This window comes from Colletes latitarsis, chromosome 10, assembly GCF_051014445.1.
Source record: "Colletes latitarsis isolate SP2378_abdomen chromosome 10, iyColLati1, whole genome shotgun sequence".
In the NCBI taxonomy this organism is placed as follows: domain Eukaryota; kingdom Metazoa; phylum Arthropoda; class Insecta; order Hymenoptera; family Colletidae; genus Colletes; species Colletes latitarsis.
The window spans coordinates 13,159,324-13,179,765 of record NC_135143.1 but is presented as its reverse complement, the minus strand read 5'-3'; the positions used below and the strand labels follow the sequence as shown (position 1 = coordinate 13,179,765).

Genomic DNA, 20,442 nt, shown 5'->3' with positions numbered 1-20,442 from the left:
TTCATATTTAAATATCATATTAAATGTGCATATTCTTATGTGATTGACAGTACGTCTGTAAAAAATATTTCCATCAATTGAATTAGCAGAACAGTATGATAATGGCTGGCCAAACGTTTCGAGAATACACAACACGCATTTAAATCAGGCATACCATAGTACTAACAGGAAGTAAATATAAATAGATTGAAAGGCTCAGTCAAAAGCTAGCCAATGTCCAAATCAATGATAAATTCCTCCCATTGTCAAACTCGTGGCCACGTATGTACGTCATAGTGCCTTTCTTTATCTTTTTTATCCATGATCGCGACCATGAGAAAACCAGGAAATGATCTTAAATATTTATTAATCAAAATATGCGAAGAAAACATTTTTCCATATATTTTTGTTAATTCTAAAATACCGGAATGTCTATGTAAATGAATCATTTCTATATTACTCTCACAATCGATAAAGAAATCTACACTAATTAAATTCTAAATCATGACGATCTTATATGCAATTATACTTCTATCAAAGAAACCTATATATTGAAATATATGATCGTTATGCTTCCTTATTAAAATTTTTGTTTAATTTAAATTCTAAATGAAGGTAAATAATTCGATAATATATTTCTTTACGCGAAGGGAACAATCAAGATTAAGGAAATTAATATTGCATATTGTTCGTAATTAAAATCGGGCATCGACCTACTAGAGCAGGAAGTAAATTCAAGGAGAAATTACCACCAGTCATTAGCACAACTTTAAAAGCAGCAGAGAAAAGGTCTAAATATTTAATTGATCGCCAAAGCAAATCCGCGCTCTTTCTAAGTTTCACAGTCTCTTGATCGCCTAAATTGCACAATTTATCCGCGTTTTTCAATTGATGTATTTTTTTAATTGCTCAAATACATAAATGTTTGCTGCATAAACGTATCCAAAATAAGTTTCAATTTTCTCGACTGTGCAAACATAGAATTTTGAAAGTTAGGTATTAGGAATTATAGTCGCCATATTGGAAACAACACGCAACACCATTGTCAAATCTATTGTAGCAAATTCTTGCCTTGTTTGTTGAATTCTATAGTAAGAAACGATGCATTCACGTTTCTCGAATTATTAATTCATTTATCGCGATTCCATGAAGTCCATTTATAACCTCGTAAATTCCCTAGAGTCAAGATAACTCGTGCACGTGGAAAAATATTTTTCCGCTTCGCGGTGTACGGAGAGTCCAATGCAACGGAACTTGCGATTTGTAAATGATGTAAAGTGGAATTAAATGCTTCTGTAATAATTATAGAGTTTGCTAAAGTTACCAAACCATTTTCTTCGAAATTATTAGGGATAACAGCATGAAACGTAATGGACGTTATGAGCGTTTAGAACTTTTCCAACTTGTTGATTTAGATCTACGCGAATACGATTACATTAATTTACAATTAAGAAGTTAAATTAACGTAAATATTCCATTATTTGAGGTTTTAAACAACTTTCCAACGAATACTTCACGAGAATAATAGCAATTGCCTACTGAGGGCATTTTAATTAAGCGATCTAGGCGCACTACGACTTCTGCGAAACACCTTCAATTCTCGCGCCATTGCATCGTGGAGCATTTATAGAAGAATCCTTCCGCGTTGCTGACGAGCCAGCGTAACTAAATCAACACCAACATCAAAATTCAATCACGAACTCGTTCCTTTCTCGAGTCGTCTACTTTATGATAGCTAGTCAAGATAATTGGAGGCACGCTATAGAAAATCAGAAGCGATATGCGTGCTCCCCAGCTACTTCGAATTAACATATTTCAGTTAATAAAATTACAGGAAATTTAATAAACCCCCTTTCTATGGCTATTTCAAATTATGATCAATCTACACAATAACTAAGTATAGATCAGTTAGAAAGTATATTTATGAATGTCTTGAAAGTTATATTTAAATGTACACGATGATCGATACCACCTCTTTCATTCTCAGTGGCCCTGAATTACAGGTAGAAAGTTATCTAATTGCTATATAATGTCAAACAACGGTCTATGAATGATCGTATAGTAGTTTAAATATGTGATTAGCACGTTCAGGTATGCCTAAACGTTTGCGAATTTGGGATATGAAAAATGCACAACCAATCTCAGCAAACATGTGAAACTATAGAATACTTCTACCAAAGCTGATCCTTTATTATTTTAGTCTATAAACTAAACATAAATGAAACGTTACTTAGTTTCTTAATCCCTAATATTCGATCCAGCCTCCAAAATCTAACATACTATTAAAAATAGTTGGATAATCACCTACTCATCCAAAATAACAAAGCATTTCGAAAATTAGGATTACTAGAAAATTTGTGACATTAACATGTTCGTTACCATGCGTCACGCAAACATGACGCATCGCTTCTTGTGAGAGACCAACATTACATGTGCGTGACAGCAATAATTTTCTATTTTATGTCTGTACAAACACAAGTATTAACCAGAGACCAGTATCACATTACGTACGACATATTCTTCAGAATATTCAGCTGACCGCGAATAAATGTTTTACATTCAAACAGTCTGAGACACACAAGGAACGAAGAACAAACAGAACGTCATTTGTATGCAATTCGTTATGCTTGACGAATCGCAATGTTTCAACGTCTAGAAAGTAATGATACGCGTCAGTCTGTTCTCCCCTATGAAACAATAACGATCCGTTATCGGTAACAGTGATAGAAACTGTTCTAGACGTAGCATGGGAAATATTAGGTCGGCTACAAAAAGCAACGTTAATGAAAATTTATTGCAGACTCGCAGCTATTAATTTTACTATCCAACAGGTAAACTCTATTCATCGCAATTACATTGGATTGAACGTTTCCAAGCAACGACACACAAAATTATAATCTAACAAATAAAAACAAATGGACTTTGATCCATTATTCATTCAGTAAAAGATTACAATTCGAAAAAGTTTATCTCGATAACTGTTTAACTCGAAAAATTTTGCCTATCTTTGTTTTCGAACAACGAAACGAGAGTTTGAACTACGCGCGACATTACTAACATTCAGTCCTCCCACGTTCGAATGCATTGTCAAAAGCGTTTCTCCAGAAAAACTTGCTTTTTCTCTCGTATACAATCGTTTGTATCTTTTTCACATTTGCAATTCTCTCGCATCGAAATCATTTTGGATAAGATTCACGTTGACACTCACGTATCTTCTCTGAACAACTTAACAATAGCCAATGATAAACTCGTGTACACGAGGATTGTGCACGTAACTCTCGAAGATCCCGTAAAATTTTCCAGTGGAAATGTGGAAGCTCGAACGCACGGACCACGACTGACAGCCATAAAGATCTCATGGAGAACTTCTATTGCTTGTTCATACTAAGCGTCTTCGGAGTGGGAGACCGTTCGCGCCATTGGTCTTGTGTGTAGCTCTACTTATTCCCCACCCCTTGTTTCTCAATCTTTTTTGCGCAAGTCTTACAAAAACTACGCGACGATTTTACTCTCTTCTCAAGGCACATTGACTAAATTCAATCCTATCCAGCATTAGTAAATTATGCTCTGCTCCAATTTTCTGCTTCCAGATATAAGACCGATGAACATTTCCTCGCATAAACTTTGTAATGTGCACGTTTGTCGATCGATTTCAGCATATATCATGTACAAGTGTATGCCAGATACAATTTACTATTATTTTCATGATGATCAACATTAAATATTCTCAGTCAGAATCACATTACAAGAAAAATTACAATATAAATGCCGCCTTTTATTGTAAAACTTACCTATACGTTCCTTTGCTCTGTGGACTATCATAGTCAATCCGTCGTTTTTTGTGCTCGTACTGAAGAGACCCAGCAGAATGTGAACGCGCCCTCGAATGGCTGCGAGTACGGTGATGTCTCCTGCTTCGTGGCATCTAAAACAAACATTATAAATTTATTTAACATTAATGTGTAACTTTTAGAATCACTTGTCATACAATGAAATAATTTGTGGCTGAAAATATTTTAATTAGTAACAATACTATTCTACGTAAATTATCTGACAAGACTATCAGAGCTTTACTAACACTAAAACATGTACTTCAGATCATAATGATGAAACTGTTCATACATTGTTATACCATATACAAACATATACTAGCGTGCCCAACGATCATTACCTTCCACCTATTATTAAACATTCAAATATATTTAATATTCACTTTTTGTACAAGTTTCATAAAATGATAAAAACAATTTGTTAGTACACAAATATACTATCTTAGATAAATTATTTTTATCTAAAATTTTAAAAAATAGCAAACAGTAATACTGAACTCTTTAAATAATGGACATCAGATGCATTGAATAATATTACCATAATGTAGCTACGCAAGGCATATTAACAAAGAAACAATTAAGGATTATATCATACATGCATAAGAAAATATAATGTTTTATATGCCAGAAATGGCACAAATAAATTAACTAACTATATCTAATTATTTAACTTTGATCAATTCTTTAACACTTTACCTATTAAATTTAATACTCATACAAATGAATACAAATACCATTCACATATGCAAAATATAATAGTTACAAATATTTATAAAAATTGCAGTTCAATTCTTTATAAACCATTTTGTCATAAATTAAAGAAAGAACAGAAACCAATAGTAAAATATAAATGAACAATAGATATTAAATTATTAGATTGGGGGATGATTTTCAACAGTGACAGACGCGAAATTATTAGCAACACTGACGTCAAAAATCGAAGAATCCAAGATTATAGACGTACACAATGTATCTGCGATGATGTTGTATGACTTTCCTGAACGAATTAGGACCAGAGCCTTTCTACAGAAGCTAGACAGCATGTACTTACATTGGGAAGGCGAAACAGGCTCACTTGATCCCGAATGAAATCGAAGATGGATGATATCCAGGAACGTGAAGATGATGCTTGCGGTATGACACTGTTTTTGGACAACGACGTGGACATCAGCTCAAAAAATTCTGCAAAATGTGGGCAGTCGCATCGTAAAAGCGTACTAAGCACTACGAAAGGAAACGGCCCACTCCGTAAGGATAAATAAAAATACCTATTATTTGTAAGAATCATCGAAGTGTAATGTAACCCTATGTAATCGAGAGGACTTATTGTAAAAACGGAAATACAAATCCCGCCAAAATCTCTTTATCATAGATTTCACAAGAAATGTGAAAAGAGAAATCGACTAGAATGACAGCATGATGTACACAATGGAGACACAGTAGAAAGAAGGGAGATGAAATGGAAATGAGGTAACGGGTACGCGTGGGCACGCTCGCTAACAAAATCAATGTTAACGAGATGCTTGCCTTTTAACACGAGGTGTCGAGTTTAAACATTAACATTTTCGAAGAATAGATCGTGCATTGTGATCAGATACAATGCACACACATTCAATGACTGTGGAGTTGTAAAAGCGATGAAATATACAAGTAGAGAGACATATCGCAATGCATATGCCATAAGGAACTTTCATGAAACGGCGGCCATCTTGGAGATAAAGAAGCATCAAGTACCAGTGAACGTAACACATGCACAATTTCTGTCCAACATTTGATAATACTCCAAAATTTAACACATTACGATCAATTGCGAGAAAATAACTTACATTGAGAGATGAATCAGGCTCGATTGGTCCCAAAGTATACTTGCAAACACAAAATATCCAAAGAGCGCAACGATGTCCTACGTATAACACTGTTGTGTGACAACGACGTGGAAATCGGATCGATGCGATTGGCGAACGATACTCGGCTATGTTCGTACAACATCGTTCACGAACGAACCCGAGTATGCACGAATTTTGCCGATTAACCTCACCGTACGTACTTCCGGCAGATACAAAACCGATGTAACATATGTGAGTTGTGCCGGCTACCATGTTACAGATAATACTATTTTCAGAATTATCTACATAATTTTTCAATGTAATAAAATATTTTCGAATTTAAAAATAACTATAATTAAGTTAAATAATGACGTATTTAATAATTCCATACCCAATGATAAAATATTGATATTATTTCAAAATTATAATCCATATAATTGTAGGCTAATATTATAATTGAATCATGAAATTACTTAAGCAATATTTATAATATTATCGAATTTTTTAATACTATGATCAATTTTAATCAATATCAATGTTGAAGACTTAAATGTTTGAACATAAACAATAAAATGTTCTATGGATATATATATGTATATAATATAGAAATTAAATAATATGAATGTTCTTGTCGATACCCGTGTAAGAGAAAAATATCTTAATTAAGTTATACAATATTTGAAATATGTATGTGTTTGATAACCTCGCATATCCATGACACAAAAAAGAAATACAATATACGTAAAAAACATGAAATTCATATTGTATCGTGCTAAATAGCCACGTGCATTATCCCATTGTATAATGAAAGTAATATTTCTATCTAAAATTGACGAAAACAATCTAGTGTTTAATTTGGAGCGACAACTACATTATACTTAATTTGTCACAGAAACCTTACGTACCTGTCCCCAAATCAAATTAGCAATAACACGCACAACGCCACATTGGATTAAAGTTATTAAATTCCAAAACATGCTTGAATTTTAACTAAGAACAAGACTAATCATGATGTTCACGAGGTCTCTAGATAAAGATGTAAATTCCGAGTGACTAGTTGATGACCTCTGTATATTATTCTAGATGGCACCACACTGCAAGTATATTAGAGAGGGTAACTACTCTAGTTAAACTACATCGTTATCGATTTTTTTGGAGACTGTATGAAAGACATGACACGCGTGCATGTACTTTTCGGTTTCATTTATATTTAGTATATCAATTTTCTTTTTATGATTATTTTATTCTTTAGTTTGTATATAGTTTTGTTTTTCGTGTATAGTTTTAGCCATAACAACGTTCCTCTCATGATTTTTTCACGATATGTCTTACTTTATGTAATCAAGTGAGGTTAGGTCTTGGACGCTGCTGGCTGTAGAGGCCGACAGTGCCGACTCACGTCTCTAGATCCTTATGGTGTTTGAGGGGTTAAATCTATTGCAAAATCAATTTGTACCCTGAAATTAAAGGCTCACTCCCTTCCTTTTAGAGAACCAGAAAGAGTAGAAATCCACTTTAACTTAAAATCACAGAAATCAAGTACTTTGACCTATGTTCCACCAAAAGCACCAGATGGTTCCACCATCTATCTCTGCCCCAAATATTATTGTCTAAATCTCTCTAGCTAAAGCTAATTATTACTGAATGAATGAATCGCTATTTAAGATCAACACGATCTCCAGTCCACCCTGGCAATGTGGGATAAAGGCACATAACCTTAATCATGTGCTTTGGCAATGTCTTATGATGGAATTGTACCAGCAAACTTTTTTATAGGAACTTACGAGGCAGGACTATTGATTCGTGTCTTGCCAAACTATCTTAAAACTTTAGTCACTCAGCAAGCTTCTACATCTCTGTAGAAATGTAGAAGATCCAGACTGATTAATTATATTTGAATTGTTAAATAGTTTAAAGAATCTATTGAATATATAAAATTGCTGCGAAAATTAAAAAAACAATCGAATTTAGCTTACCTCTATTGTCGAACTGAACGCCATATGCTTACAATTAGACTGAGTCCCGTTGCAATATTTCGTTACCGCGGAAGAAACCAAATCTGCTATGAACGTCCATAATTCTTTGTACGATTGCTGCAATTAATTCAATTATCGATTTACGTTGTGGTTGATTTAAAATTTCTATTTTTGTTTATAAATTCAATAATTAAGAAAGAACAATGCGAAGACTTTTACTGTCGCCCTTAATTCAATTATTGTCACCTGATCAAATATTAACTAGATAAAAAACTCGATTACCTATCCTTCGATCGAAAATCAAATTTCAGCATTAATAGACAACATTTGACAATACAAATACATAACGTGAAGGATCTTTATATAGCATAGAAATCATACAGCTCACAAATAGAATACATAATATCCCATACGTGTACGTATATAAATAGTTTAATCATTTATGTAACAAATTTTCGTTATGCTAATATCAAATAAGAAAATCTTAAAAATGTCTAATTCTGTTAAATAGATCGAGTCTCGAGCTTTCAATGCTCAAACTACAGATCGAATTTCGTGCTTTACAATCTTTTAAGCTCAAATTTCAAGATTTATATATAAACTTTGAAAATTCAATCTTCAAGATCGAGCCTTAAAGCTTCGAGGACTCAACATTTACATGCAAGTTTTAAGGATTCAGCCTTTATAGAAAACGATTACAGTCTGGTCGAGGCCACGTCGATAATTCAACACGAGTAAATTTATCCTAGCACAAGGATACGCGATAAAACTAGAATTACTTCAATGGTGTTGCAGGGAAGGAAAAATCCCGATCGTTGGATTGATAAGAATAATACAGTCGCAATTAAATGTAGTCACTTCACTTTCACGTTATTTTCACTCCACGTACCTGTCGCCCGCGATAAAGGTAATTATCCTGACCCTTTAACACGCTACTTAAGATAGATGCGGTTCTGTTGGTAAAATGGTAGAAGAGACACTGTACGAAACCTGCACCCATCGTATCCGGATAGTTGCAGCTTACCGCGAGGGCTCCGTGCAGATAACGTGTTTTATTGTGCAGCGCTTGCGCTGTTTCGCGAACAACTAACCCCAGATGCGAAACGACTCTGTTCGAGCACGTTTCATCGTAATTAAATAACAAAGGGTATTTTCTCTATGCAGCGTACCGCGTATTCGTAGATCATGTTGCTCACTCGAATGTAAATAACGGAATAAATGTTGTCACGTATCGAAGGTGATTCATGAATTAATTATGTAAGCTTACAAGTTGGAAATCGTCCATTGATTAAAGTCGAACGCCTGTCCTTATTTCTAACGGCTGCGGCCGCAGGAGGCACGTCACGCGAAATTCGCGACTGCCGTTTAGGTCTTGCTTCCTGTTTCCTATAAAAGACAATGAATGACGTTAGTTGTGAAAAAGGCAATTGCTCCGAGAACAATCTAGGAGTCGTTGAATATCGTACGGTGGTTTCCGATTTACGCGGCATCCAGGTCGCGTTTGATGTTGGCCCCAAACCAAGATTCGAAACTCATCTAAAGCCTGATTTAATCTGCAAGCCAAGAATAATATCAGTCATTCACGCTTCGCAAATTCGAATTTTATGGTAAACGTTAATTTAACGCGACGGGCAGCGTTACACCTTAAACGCGTAAAGTATCGTATCGCAAATGTTTCGGAACTTTCTCCAAATAAAATGACACTTAGTAATAAATAATTCGGCGCGAATCATTAAATTACAGTGCCCGTCCAATCGTATGCGGTGGGTGGAACTAGTTGCTAATGCATCAATTCGATAATTCTTTATGAATCATATATGAATAGAATACATACGACACTGGTAAAATGGATGTCAAGATTGTGACAAAACCGAAGGTTAGGGAGTCAATCAATAAAGTAATGCAGAAACAGTTCGTCCTTTTAATTAAACTTCCCTATAAATATCAAGGTTCATGCATTTTCTAAATAACCTGGCCGTGGCTATAAATGGCGCTCCTAGTGGAGTACTCAAGTATAAAAGAAAGATACAACGAAAAATACTGTGAAACTGGAAGTCTAGGTACACGATTTTTACTAAATTTGTGAAACGAAATTGTGAATAAAAATGTTTATTTAAAAAAGCAACAATGAATTTAATATCTCAAAGTATATGAACCTTGTTATTCCTTCCCTTCGACATCTTGTAAATTCATGTTTTCAAAGGGGTGTTCCCATTCGGGGCCGTTGTTTTTAGAACGATCTTTGCTACAAAATATTTCTTATAATTGTGACAGTAAACGACAATGTATCTATGACAATATTGCGAAGGTCAATAGTTAGAGAAGCATCAGATAAGATTAAGAGATCTTAATCTAGCACTTCTTGATATCTGGAAAAACTAAGAAAACTCAGTAAGTTAAGCGTATGAGTTCTGCACAATTTAACGGAGAAAAGAAAAATAGAGAATATTACTCGAAAAGGACAGTATGTAAATGAAAATCAACAACCTCAGCCAGAACCCAAAACCACCCTTCATGGTAAGAAGATTCTTTTTTACGTGTAATGTTATCGAAGAGGAATAATCCATTATGAACTATTAAAACATAATAAGAGAGTTACAGCATGGTATACGAAAAATTGCAAAAGAAACGAGTAGCACTTGTCGCGTTTGGGGTCGAACACCCAAGAAAAAATTTGGGAGTTTGGTTGGTCCGTGTTACCTCACCCTCCTTATAATTTATTTGGATCCCTACGAAACTCTTTAAACGGATAAAAATTCAATAACGACAACTATGTACAGAAGTTTGTTCAAATGCTTTTTTCATCCAAAGAAACTTATTTTTAGCATCAGGAATCGACAAGCTACCTCGTTTGAAAGAGAAGTAAAGCTAGTACGAAATAACGGCAATTGTGTCTCGATTCAATATAAACGTTCAAAATGAAGGTTCATTTTTCGAGAAAATGTTATTAAATTCCACGACCTAGCCCACTGCGCGTTCTCCTAAACGTCGCGACGCGAGATTGTAAAAATGGCATCGTCCAACGAATTGGGCAAGTGCAGGCCGTCGAAGGGGGGTTGCGCTTCTAGCATATCTAAGGGAGGTGGGAGGGGAGGTACGTGTAGATAGCCGACTGGGTTCGCAGAGACTGGCAGTATATTCGTGGTGCCGCGTTCTCTCAGGTAATGAAAAGGATCGATGCGGTTTCCGTGGTAACGGCACCGTCAGAGGAATCGCGGATGGTGGTGAACGGAGCATCGAGTACGGAACTGATGCAGTAACGACGTCGCCGTCGCCGTCGCCGTCACCGAGGGCTGGGACGCTGTTCTCGGACGCGTCGTTCCACCACGCGTGTGTACCCGTGCTTCAAATACCCCTTACGAACTGTTCAGACCGCACGACGTCGCTACGAAACGACGAGCATCATGCGGAGGCGTCAAACCCTCCGCTCCTGGACTCTGACAGCAGGGACACGTTCGATCGTCGAGACGCCAAGAACGGCAGGATGCACGAGCAACCGTCACAGCAGGAGAAACCTAGATTTCGCCTGCTGCGACGATGGAGCGACATGCCACAGCACCTTCAGTTCAACCCTCACATCCGTACCGGATACAGACCGCTCATGACCGTCCGCCAATGCCTCGGTAGCCTCTTTTACATCCACAATGAGACCGTCAATATCATGACGCACGGTGAGTTTCAGAGCACGAACGGAGACCCTAGTTCAGTGATTCCCCCAACACTATGCCAGCCGTACACTTTTCGTGAACGGCGATACGAGGGTCGATTGACAACTAAGGTCTCCAATCCTATGAAATATGTTTCAGATAAGAGGAATTAATGAAACTGATCTCAAAACAAAGTAAATATATTATACTTCAAACGCACGTACATGTTTATTTTTCTACATAATCACCATTCGGCACATTTTTTCAAATGCTCTATCAGTTTTCCCATTGCATTCGTGAAGAAACAATCTGGTTTATTCTTGATCCAGGAACTTGAACTTTGATATTTGACGGAAAATGTTAACTTTTCGATACCTCTTTCGACCCAATTCTAAAATAAACATTGTATCCCCATTGTTTACACAATTTTTGGAGACTCTAGTTATTAATTAACTCTCGTAATATGGCTTTACTTAAACTTGTACGACACCTGCAATGTAGAGATTAGCGCGTAACTTACTACTGAAAAATCAGTAATAAAGATTTGATAAGATTCATACAGTATAAATAAGTGAAAATAGTGTAATTCTTTAACTAACATCATTAATTAATTTCTGTAGCTTAGATATAATTATTTGTTTTATTGAATTGTTCCTAATTTTTGATTTTAAGTTATCTTTTTCTAAAGAGAACCCAACAAGAAAGGGTCGAATGCGTTAAAATATTGAATCGGCTCGTTAAAGGCTATTGAAATATCTATTAATTTTAGTAACAATTTTAAAAGCAATGAAAAATAAAAAATCCACAAACATTTACAATACACTTCAAACAAAACAGCTTCACGGTATGATGATGTGCCATCGTATAACGGTTAAGAATAACTGCTGTCATCGGATCGAAATCAATTGACCGTTCAAGGTCACTGAAAGGTCATTCTCGCCATAACGATTGATCATCAAAAAGATGACATGGCGTGGAAATAGGGGAGGTGACCTTGAGTTGTGGACTGAATTTGATCCGAATGAGTTGAGAAAACGAGAGTGGTCTACTCTGATTGAATTAAATAGAAAAATGGATTACCCTTGAGTTACGCGATTTCAAGGTAAACTGACATGGAAGATCCTCACATTCGGATCAGCGCATTGCGGGATAACTAAAAATCGATCGTCGAAGCCGTACGTTATTCTTCCTGGATTTACTCTTGACACCGATGCATGACAATGACAATAGTGCTACGTATTAATAGAATCGATAAATTCATTCGTAGAAAAAAAAACACCTTACAAGAGCAATTTGCGTACATACCATGTAGAAAATTTCTAACACGAAAATATCATAGTATATCGATCGCAACAAAGAGCTATTAATAAACAAAGACAAAAGCGTGATCGCAGAGCTGAACGTAATGTCGGAAAATCATGTTTTGCTTTTATTCGATGAATTATTTATTTAACGCGACACTGTTGATTTATGCATGCCGGTATTCTATGCAATACGACGCGATAACATTCTGCAACTATAATCAGAGGAGAGATGTGAGATACTGTTTATCGATCTCGCATTGCATTGTATAAAATGTTATTTGATTACAGGTCCGCGCTTGTATTGAAATAGTGAAATCAACAAGCAAAATTCACCGCCAGAACTATTTTGTAATCTTTTCATTATTCGCACGTAAGATGAAAAAAGACAAACACTTGTTGCACTGAGAAAGTTTACACCTTTGCTCTATAATGTTTGTATACGCTAGAAGCAAAAAAGTACGCACACTATCGTTTTATCAATCCAGTTTCAGTTTCAGTTTTTAAACGACAATGGTAGAAAATGGCCGAAATTATTATTGCTAATAATCAATATTTATATCGTGCATGGAAATCAGGTGCTTGCTTTAACTAAGAAGATCCAAACGTGTACAGTCTAAGATCACAGATAGTTAGTTTTGGAAAATTGTTTGTTATCGTTCAAAGCGGAAGAGAATTTATAACATAATACATTAAACAAATTCCACTTCCTTGTTGCGTAAGTCGTAAGACTTAATTCTTCGAATAAATACATTGTTATCTGTCGTCTTTATTAACTACCTTCTGTGATTCTCTTTTTATGACTTTCCCATCATTTGCAGGATATAAAATTGTGCTTTTACAATATCTTAGAACATGTAGAATTATACTAAATATTTTAAGTACCTGGCGAACCCAGAGTTTGGCCATTTTCTACCATTATCCTTTATTGGATAATGTAACTATGCTTTCCCAGAGCAAACAATGGTATTAGATCGATTTACAACACGGATAATTCGTTCCAGGATTCGCTATCTTGTACATGCTACTGACGATACCACAACTTCTTCCATGGAGTGCTCAAGATACCTTCACAGGAATTTTATCATGGTGTCACTTGATCGGCGCCGTTAGTCCGTGGATTGGATCTTTCGTCTATCATCTCTTCATGAACTTAAATTACGACGATGTATTCTATAAGAAGCTGCTGAAATTAGACATGATTGGGATATGGCTGTGTCAAAGTTTCGGTAACGTATCGTGATTAAAAATCGTACAACCCTCCTCGATTTGATCTTGACGAACTTAAATTCGCCTTGACGTCCTCTACAATATAATAAGATAAAAAAATATATTGAAAATAACTAAAAAATTGCTGCTAAGCTGCCACTTTATAATATGTATTGTAACAAATGTAATTAAAACATTGTAGTTATATTTCTGCAATATTTCATGCTGTGTGGGTGGTAAGATATTTATGGCTGACTTAAAATCGATAATTTTGCTATGTATAATATATGCTCAAACCCATACACATATAATAATACATATGCATACATGTTTGATGAAACTATGCAATCTATTACATTTTATATTGAATATTTAAAATTGATCAGAAACTGCATCTAAAAGTGATAAACGATACAACATTCAAATGATTATCAGCATAATTGTAAAATTATCGCTTATTATTTTAGGAGCAATACCAATGATAACAGCGTTCGTTCACTGCTTACCTACCACCTACTGGTATTGCTGTATTTTTATCTACTGTTTTCTTAGCATTTGGGGACTCCTTATGGTATACCATTCTCTTATTATACAGACTTTCTAAATTCTAATTTCGATCCTTGTAATCTATGAATGCCACTTATTCCATAGGCAATGCACGCCTATTCTCCGTGGGAAAGAAGATTATGTTTCGCACCTCCTTTCCTTATGAGGATGCTAGTAATGACTCTACGATGTTTTGGAATTGGCGGTGGATCTCCGGATGCTTTGCACCATGTTGTGCTACAAGTAAGATATCAAACACTGAGATAATAAGACTGTGTATCGAACCAACGTGGCAATAAAAAATGCCCACAGACGTGATTAAAATAATACGAGTCGCTAAAGCAAAATCATATTTTTTCCATAAAACAGTTTATTTCATAAACATACATTATAATAAATGCAAATAAAATATAGTTTGAGTAGTGGTTCTTAACTTGCGTCCGCGAACTCCAAGGGAGCCGTAGATAAATATTTGAGGGTCCGCAAATTTGTACATTTATTTTCTATTTGAATATCCTAAATTTATCATTATATTTTGTACAGAGAAATTGTAAGCTTTCTTAATTAAACTGCCGATTGAAATATATCACTAAGACGGAATTGAAATCCCAAATTTTCTAACGATAATCTGCGATATATTGCAACAAGCCAGTATTGTTAACACTGGTTGAAGAACATTAATTTAACTAATAATTGAGAACGTTAAACTGAAGAACATGGCATATAAAGGGATCATGATCTCCATCAGGCTGTCAAATGGGGTCCGTAGATATAAAAAAAAGTTAAGAACCACCGAGTTGGAGAATTACATAATGTTGAAAGAATTATTTTTCAGGACCTGATAGCTGTTGTGGGAGCAACCATCGGAGCTTTGCGTATACCTGAAAAGTGGATTCCAGGGAAATTGGATTTTATACTAAATTCTCATAATTTGATGCACGTGCTAGTTGTTCTGGCGGTGTGTTCGATGCACGCCGCCACTTTGCTGGATCTAGCTTGGATGTCCGATCCGTCTACGTGCAATGGAACGTCCTTCGTTCCGTCGATGCACGACGAACTGTGATTGAAACGTGAAAACCTTTCACTGTAGTCTGTGATAAATTTGAGCCTACGACAGCCGGCGATTATTCGTGTAGATGCTTAGCAATCAATGACCAGAACGCCTTTCGCTCGCAGAGCGGAGAAATCTTTTTAAAAAAACAGTTGTATCAGAAACGAATGATATATAGATTATATCAAAGTTTCATAGCGATAACGAGTACGCTGTGAGCGTGTTTTACAATGCATGGAAGAGTTTTAAGTGCAATTACGAGTACAAAAGTGAATCTGTCATATCGAGAATAATGATATAATGTAACAAGTTGTCTAATGTAATCCAAACATTAATAAGGGGCAAAAGAATGATATTGATAAAGGTAACGCGACGAAAGAGATCTCTCGAGTGAAATAAGTAAGGCGGAATAAGCACATCAAAAATACGTTTATTATCGTAATTGTAATAATAAACATCCACAGAGCAATGTACAAGATGTGTTCCATGACACTCGTCTCTTTGATTCGATACATCGCTTCACAGTGTCACTACTTTCACTTGAAAGCATAAAATGGTTCCAAAATATCGATCGTAATTCACTTAATTTCACCACTGTTTGATTATTCATACATAAATCAATTGCCTATACGAAGATATCAGGAAATTATATTATATTAGAAAATGATCGACTTATCCACGATTCAATCTCATAATTACAAAATAGTATATATTTGGTTGATCGTATTTTCGTTCCTTCCATATACTTTGACTGAGTGTATAGGTTCTTAAGTAAAGTTCTACGTAAAATTAATAACGTACAGAACCGCAAGAAATACAGTTTAATTAACATCCTGATGCAATAAAAATTATTGACAGGCAATGTAAAATACTCTTGCGATTCGAATTGTTCATATTTGCATGCTCCAGTAGGTTATAGTTTGACCAAAATTAATGATTAATAATCAACCTACTGTGTCAAATATGAATAAAATATAAAAATAATTTTGGAAATATGAGCACCTATTTTGAAAGCACATAAGGCACTATTAAAGTGCATAATGTAATAATAAATTATATATATGAATTATTTATCTATACTATCTATTTAAAAATTAACGTAGGAGATAGAACTTAAGAGGAAACTGTAATATGAGAATTGTATAGTAGGCAAATAAAAATTATTTAAGAAACAATAAAATAACAAATGAAGAATAAAGAATTTTCTTATTACGACCGTATCTATCATACATGATTATAAGCCAAAGATTACGTTGAAGTACGTGTTCACAATGTACAGTGATGTCTCGGAAATTGGCTGGTTGCCATTCCTACCAATTCGTGGAACTGGTTTCCCGCTTGTCCCGGCGGCCAAATATGGCGGCCAGGGATTTCCTGGATGATCTACCTTCCTCAAACTTTGGTCAGTTTCGGTCCCGAACGTCGGCCAATAACCAAGGCATTACTGTAATTTGTATAAATAACGCTGGCCCGCAGAATTTACTCTTCTTTTACATATTTGTTTGATTATTGTACTTTTACGTACTTCGAACGATTAATAATTTTATAATCTCTTACAATTGCAGAGGAGCTTCGCTTTCTTGGGTGTAACTTTTAACCCTACTAAATTTGAAGGGCGGATATTGCCTGTCGATACCCGATACCCTCCATTCCTTTCCAGTTGGTTTTTTCAAATACGATTTTTCTACATGTCCGTCCCTATATTTCGTAAACATAGTATAACTCAACCATTTCAATTGTGAATTCATCCGTCCGAGGTGATTTTGAATGTTAAATTCCTATAAGAACATTATCCTACAGTATCTACTTTATTTTCGTTCAATAGTATGACTATGAATACATACAATGCGAAACGTTTGTTCCCCCAAATCGTGTACAGGTTCTCTTTTCTTTTTACTGTAGTTATTAAGCTCTTTTGCTTTTTGTTGCTTGAACACCAGAATTACACAATTACCGTGTAATCTGTAATGGCCAATGATAACCGACGCATTTCGTGGTGTACAAGTTTTTAAGGAATTTATGCAATTTTGCGGTTCGTCGGTTGAAGTCAACATTAAGACTTTTCCTTCAGGAAAAAATCTGTTTATTGAAAAAACGTTATAGGAACTGAAAATTTGTAGTGAGCCGTTTATACCAAATTACGCTGTTTCATACCTCAGGTACCTGAAGTATTCCAAGAGATACCAAGGTCTATAAAATCGATCTTGGAAACTATTTTCACCTTCGCGAATATAACTGATTTTACATATATAACATCCATCGTATCTTAGTCTAGGCCGTTGTAAATACATTTCTCTCCACGATTGGTATTTTGGAACATAGGTTCCACAATTTACACCCCATACTCTACATAATTTATTAATTTCATGGTTGTTTCATTATTATCTAAAAAAATTTAATCAACGGTGCCTATGGCTTACCTAATACAGGCAAGTCTCCAAATCTCTGTATCTCTTGCAGATACGTAAAATCCGCGGCATACGCTAGAGAACATTTCAAGAGACCTCAAGTCAAGTTCTGACGATACTACCCATCTTAAGATATAAAGCACTATTTCTATTGGCAAGGCAGAAATATGTGTTGTCTGAAATATCAAATGAATTGCAACAATTACTATAATATTTGATAATAGCAATATGTTTAAATATGCTTTGACATAATTTAAAAAATTGTCTTTTACTCCTAAATAATAAGAACTTACATTTTGTTCAAATTTAGGCAAACAAACACATTTATTATGGTTTATAATTTTGCATAGTTTAATAAATAAATTGCTCTCTTCTTCATCTTCATCATTGCAATTTTCATTGTTATCATCAACATTGTTCACAATATTATTTAAATCTTCTAAACTATCATCATTAGACTTTAGTTTGCTTGAATCATACAAACGAAATTCAATATCAGGAACTAATTGCACAGCACGCTTGTAGGACTGAATTGCTTCATAAAACTTTCTACTTCGCTCATATTCAATTCCTTTCAAAAAAAAATGTTTTGCCTAAAATCAGAATTTCTTATAATATATCTGTCTAATGCCGTTTTCTATAAACTGTTGTACCCTGTTTTCGATGGAATCTTCATCGCAAGCAACATCAATCTTAACCGTTTTCGAGGAATGAGCTTTGGGAATATCGCATTTTGGCGATAAATTCAATTCGCGCTGCCATTGCTCTCTAAAAGATGTTAAAGCATCCTCGATGTTGGTATCAGAAAAAGAAGACCCTTCTTGATCATCTCCACCATCATCCGACTCACCAGATTCACTAGAGTGACTCTATTGATGTACATAAATAATGCTCACAAATATAATCAATCGAATGATTTGTATAAAACAAAATATATTAAAAGAATTGAAACAATTGGAATGTACAAACTATTAAATGTTTCGTTGAAAAATCATACAGGGAATGACATCTGCTTCGTTTCAGGTTATGTTGATGTAATGAACTTTTTATGCAATAACAATGGAAGAACAGTCATTGTTTCCAACTCCTTACGTACCATTTCTTTTCCCGATTCAATTTACACGATGATATTTCTTCAACGCTTGTACATTCGGTCGGTAAAACGTAAAACACAATGAAAATACAAATTCCTCACTGGGACCGCCGTTTTAGTTTTCGCCTTTCTGTACTGCGACTCAATTCACTCAATTAAAGGTCATAATGTACTATAGATTATTTCCCTGTACTTTCAGCTGGCGCAATTTACATAAAATCCGTATCATTTACAAATAAACGGTTTCCGAGGAACCACAGACTTCTGTGACTTCTTTTAAAAATATATTATAATACGTATAATATGAACAAATTCCTTTCCATATGTATTTAGATAAACAGCAGAGAATGTTAACCACGTGTATCGATAGCGTGCAATTTTAAATTTAAATAATTGGTATGTGTCAGTTGGGATAAATATATTAAATATTTATTGCTTAAACGTGATCATTGAAATTACTACTTTGATTCCTATTAATATTATCTTTAGAGTAAAATAAGTAAAATAAAAGTTGTGCGATTCAAATTTAAAATTTATGAGGGAAACGCAATGTGAACATTTATCAGTGAATAGTGTTGAATATGACAAAAATTGCGACTTGAAAAACGATCAAAATGTTGGTCGATTTGAATTTAGAGAAGAAGCTATCTACATATGTATATTTATGAGGAGAATTGTAGTCGATTTACTTACATTACTGCTATAATTTTGTACTTGGAGCCATTTGTAGACAAATAGTAGCGCCTATTGTCGACGGTGAACAGATTCGGTTTTAAGTAGGCTCTACACGATGCGGTCAGCAATGGATTCAAGTTATAACACGATAATCCTGTTGCACTTTACACGAATTTCACTTTCACTGTGATATCAACCACTTAACATTCGACAGATCCGATAATCATCATCAACAGTACGGACGCTGTGTACGAATTAAGTTTAAAAGAACAAAATGGCTCTCTGGAATTTGGGTGGTCGCGTTGCAACTTGAACCCATCGCTAATTGCGCGGTCAGCCGCATCATATAGGGCCACCTTCACACGTTAATCGCGAAGATAGTTGTATACATATGACATCTAAACGAGTCAGACGCTTATGAAAACGGTTATTTAAGGGTTAGAGTAGTAATTAAAGTCTCTCTGATTTATAATTAACATATAAAAATAGAAAATTCTTTGGCACGTACTCGGATAATTATTACTAAATAACACGTACATTATTTAAAGATAAAGATATGTAGTAATCGTCACATTTAAGAAAAATTTTAACCAAATGACGCAGAAAGCAATCGAACGTTCTAGAACAGTGGTGCACAACCGAGTAAAATTTCGAGAAAGAACAGGAATTATTTAAAGTGCCGTACAGGTTAAACCCGAAATTTTTGAATTTCCAAGTGAGGGATCACTCATAAACAAAATGTAAATTACTTTTAATAATATTTGTTGTATTATATTATGTGCACTTCTTATCGTCATAAAGTCTACGTAGAGCTACGGATTACAGTAATTGGTATGCAATGGCGAGCCATTGTTAAATGAGGTAAATCATTGATATATCGATTATGAAACTTCTGTATTCA

General features: G+C 34.9%; 3 protein-coding genes across 5 annotated transcripts in view; 1 reads left to right on the top strand and 2 right to left on the bottom strand.

Moving 5' to 3' along the window:
* Positions 1–6,006, bottom strand: part of Doa (CDC like kinase darkener of apricot) — a 43,890-nt gene extending 37,884 nt beyond the window's left edge. Inside the window, exons 1-2 of one of the 2 annotated variants that reach the window (XM_076775758.1) lie at positions 5,636–6,006; positions 3,771–3,904 (exon numbers count right to left, since the gene is read on the bottom strand). In XM_076775758.1, coding sequence (XP_076631873.1) covers positions 3,771–3,904; positions 5,636–5,908 — 407 coding nt within the window. In that variant the 5' untranslated portion in view covers positions 5,909–6,006. Of the gene's footprint in view, positions 1–3,770; positions 3,905–4,860; positions 5,585–5,635 lie in introns of those variants that run through there. The other variant, XM_076775759.1, reaches the window with a different exon arrangement.
* Positions 6,007–10,732: 4,726 nt separating this feature from the next.
* LOC143346995 (progestin and adipoQ receptor family member 4) lies at positions 10,733–16,580 on the top strand. Its single transcript, XM_076775771.1, has 5 exons — positions 10,733–11,282; positions 13,564–13,788; positions 14,236–14,339; positions 14,420–14,557; positions 15,150–16,580. The coding sequence occupies exons 1-5, from the start codon at positions 11,096–11,098 to the stop codon at positions 15,375–15,377; spliced, it is 882 nt and encodes a 293-aa protein (XP_076631886.1). The 5' UTR covers positions 10,733–11,095; the 3' UTR covers positions 15,378–16,580.
* LOC143346994 (F-box only protein 9) lies at positions 15,390–19,119 on the bottom strand. Of its 2 annotated transcripts, none has more exons than XM_076775770.1 (8): positions 18,870–19,118; positions 18,427–18,642; positions 18,067–18,366; positions 17,786–17,949; positions 17,520–17,711; positions 17,210–17,444; positions 16,923–17,143; positions 15,390–15,501 (listed from the first exon to the last, which is right to left on the bottom strand). In XM_076775770.1, exons 1-8 carry the CDS (start codon positions 18,870–18,872, stop codon positions 15,462–15,464), a joined length of 1,371 nt encoding a protein of 456 aa, XP_076631885.1. In that variant the 5' UTR covers positions 18,873–19,118; the 3' UTR covers positions 15,390–15,461. The 2 variants fall into 2 exon arrangements, with proteins under 2 accessions (XP_076631885.1, XP_076631884.1); XM_076775769.1 differs by lacking the exon at positions 15,390–15,501 and adding an exon at positions 15,776–16,809 and having other exon boundaries at positions 18,870–19,119.
* Positions 19,120–20,442: the final 1,323 nt, after the last annotated feature.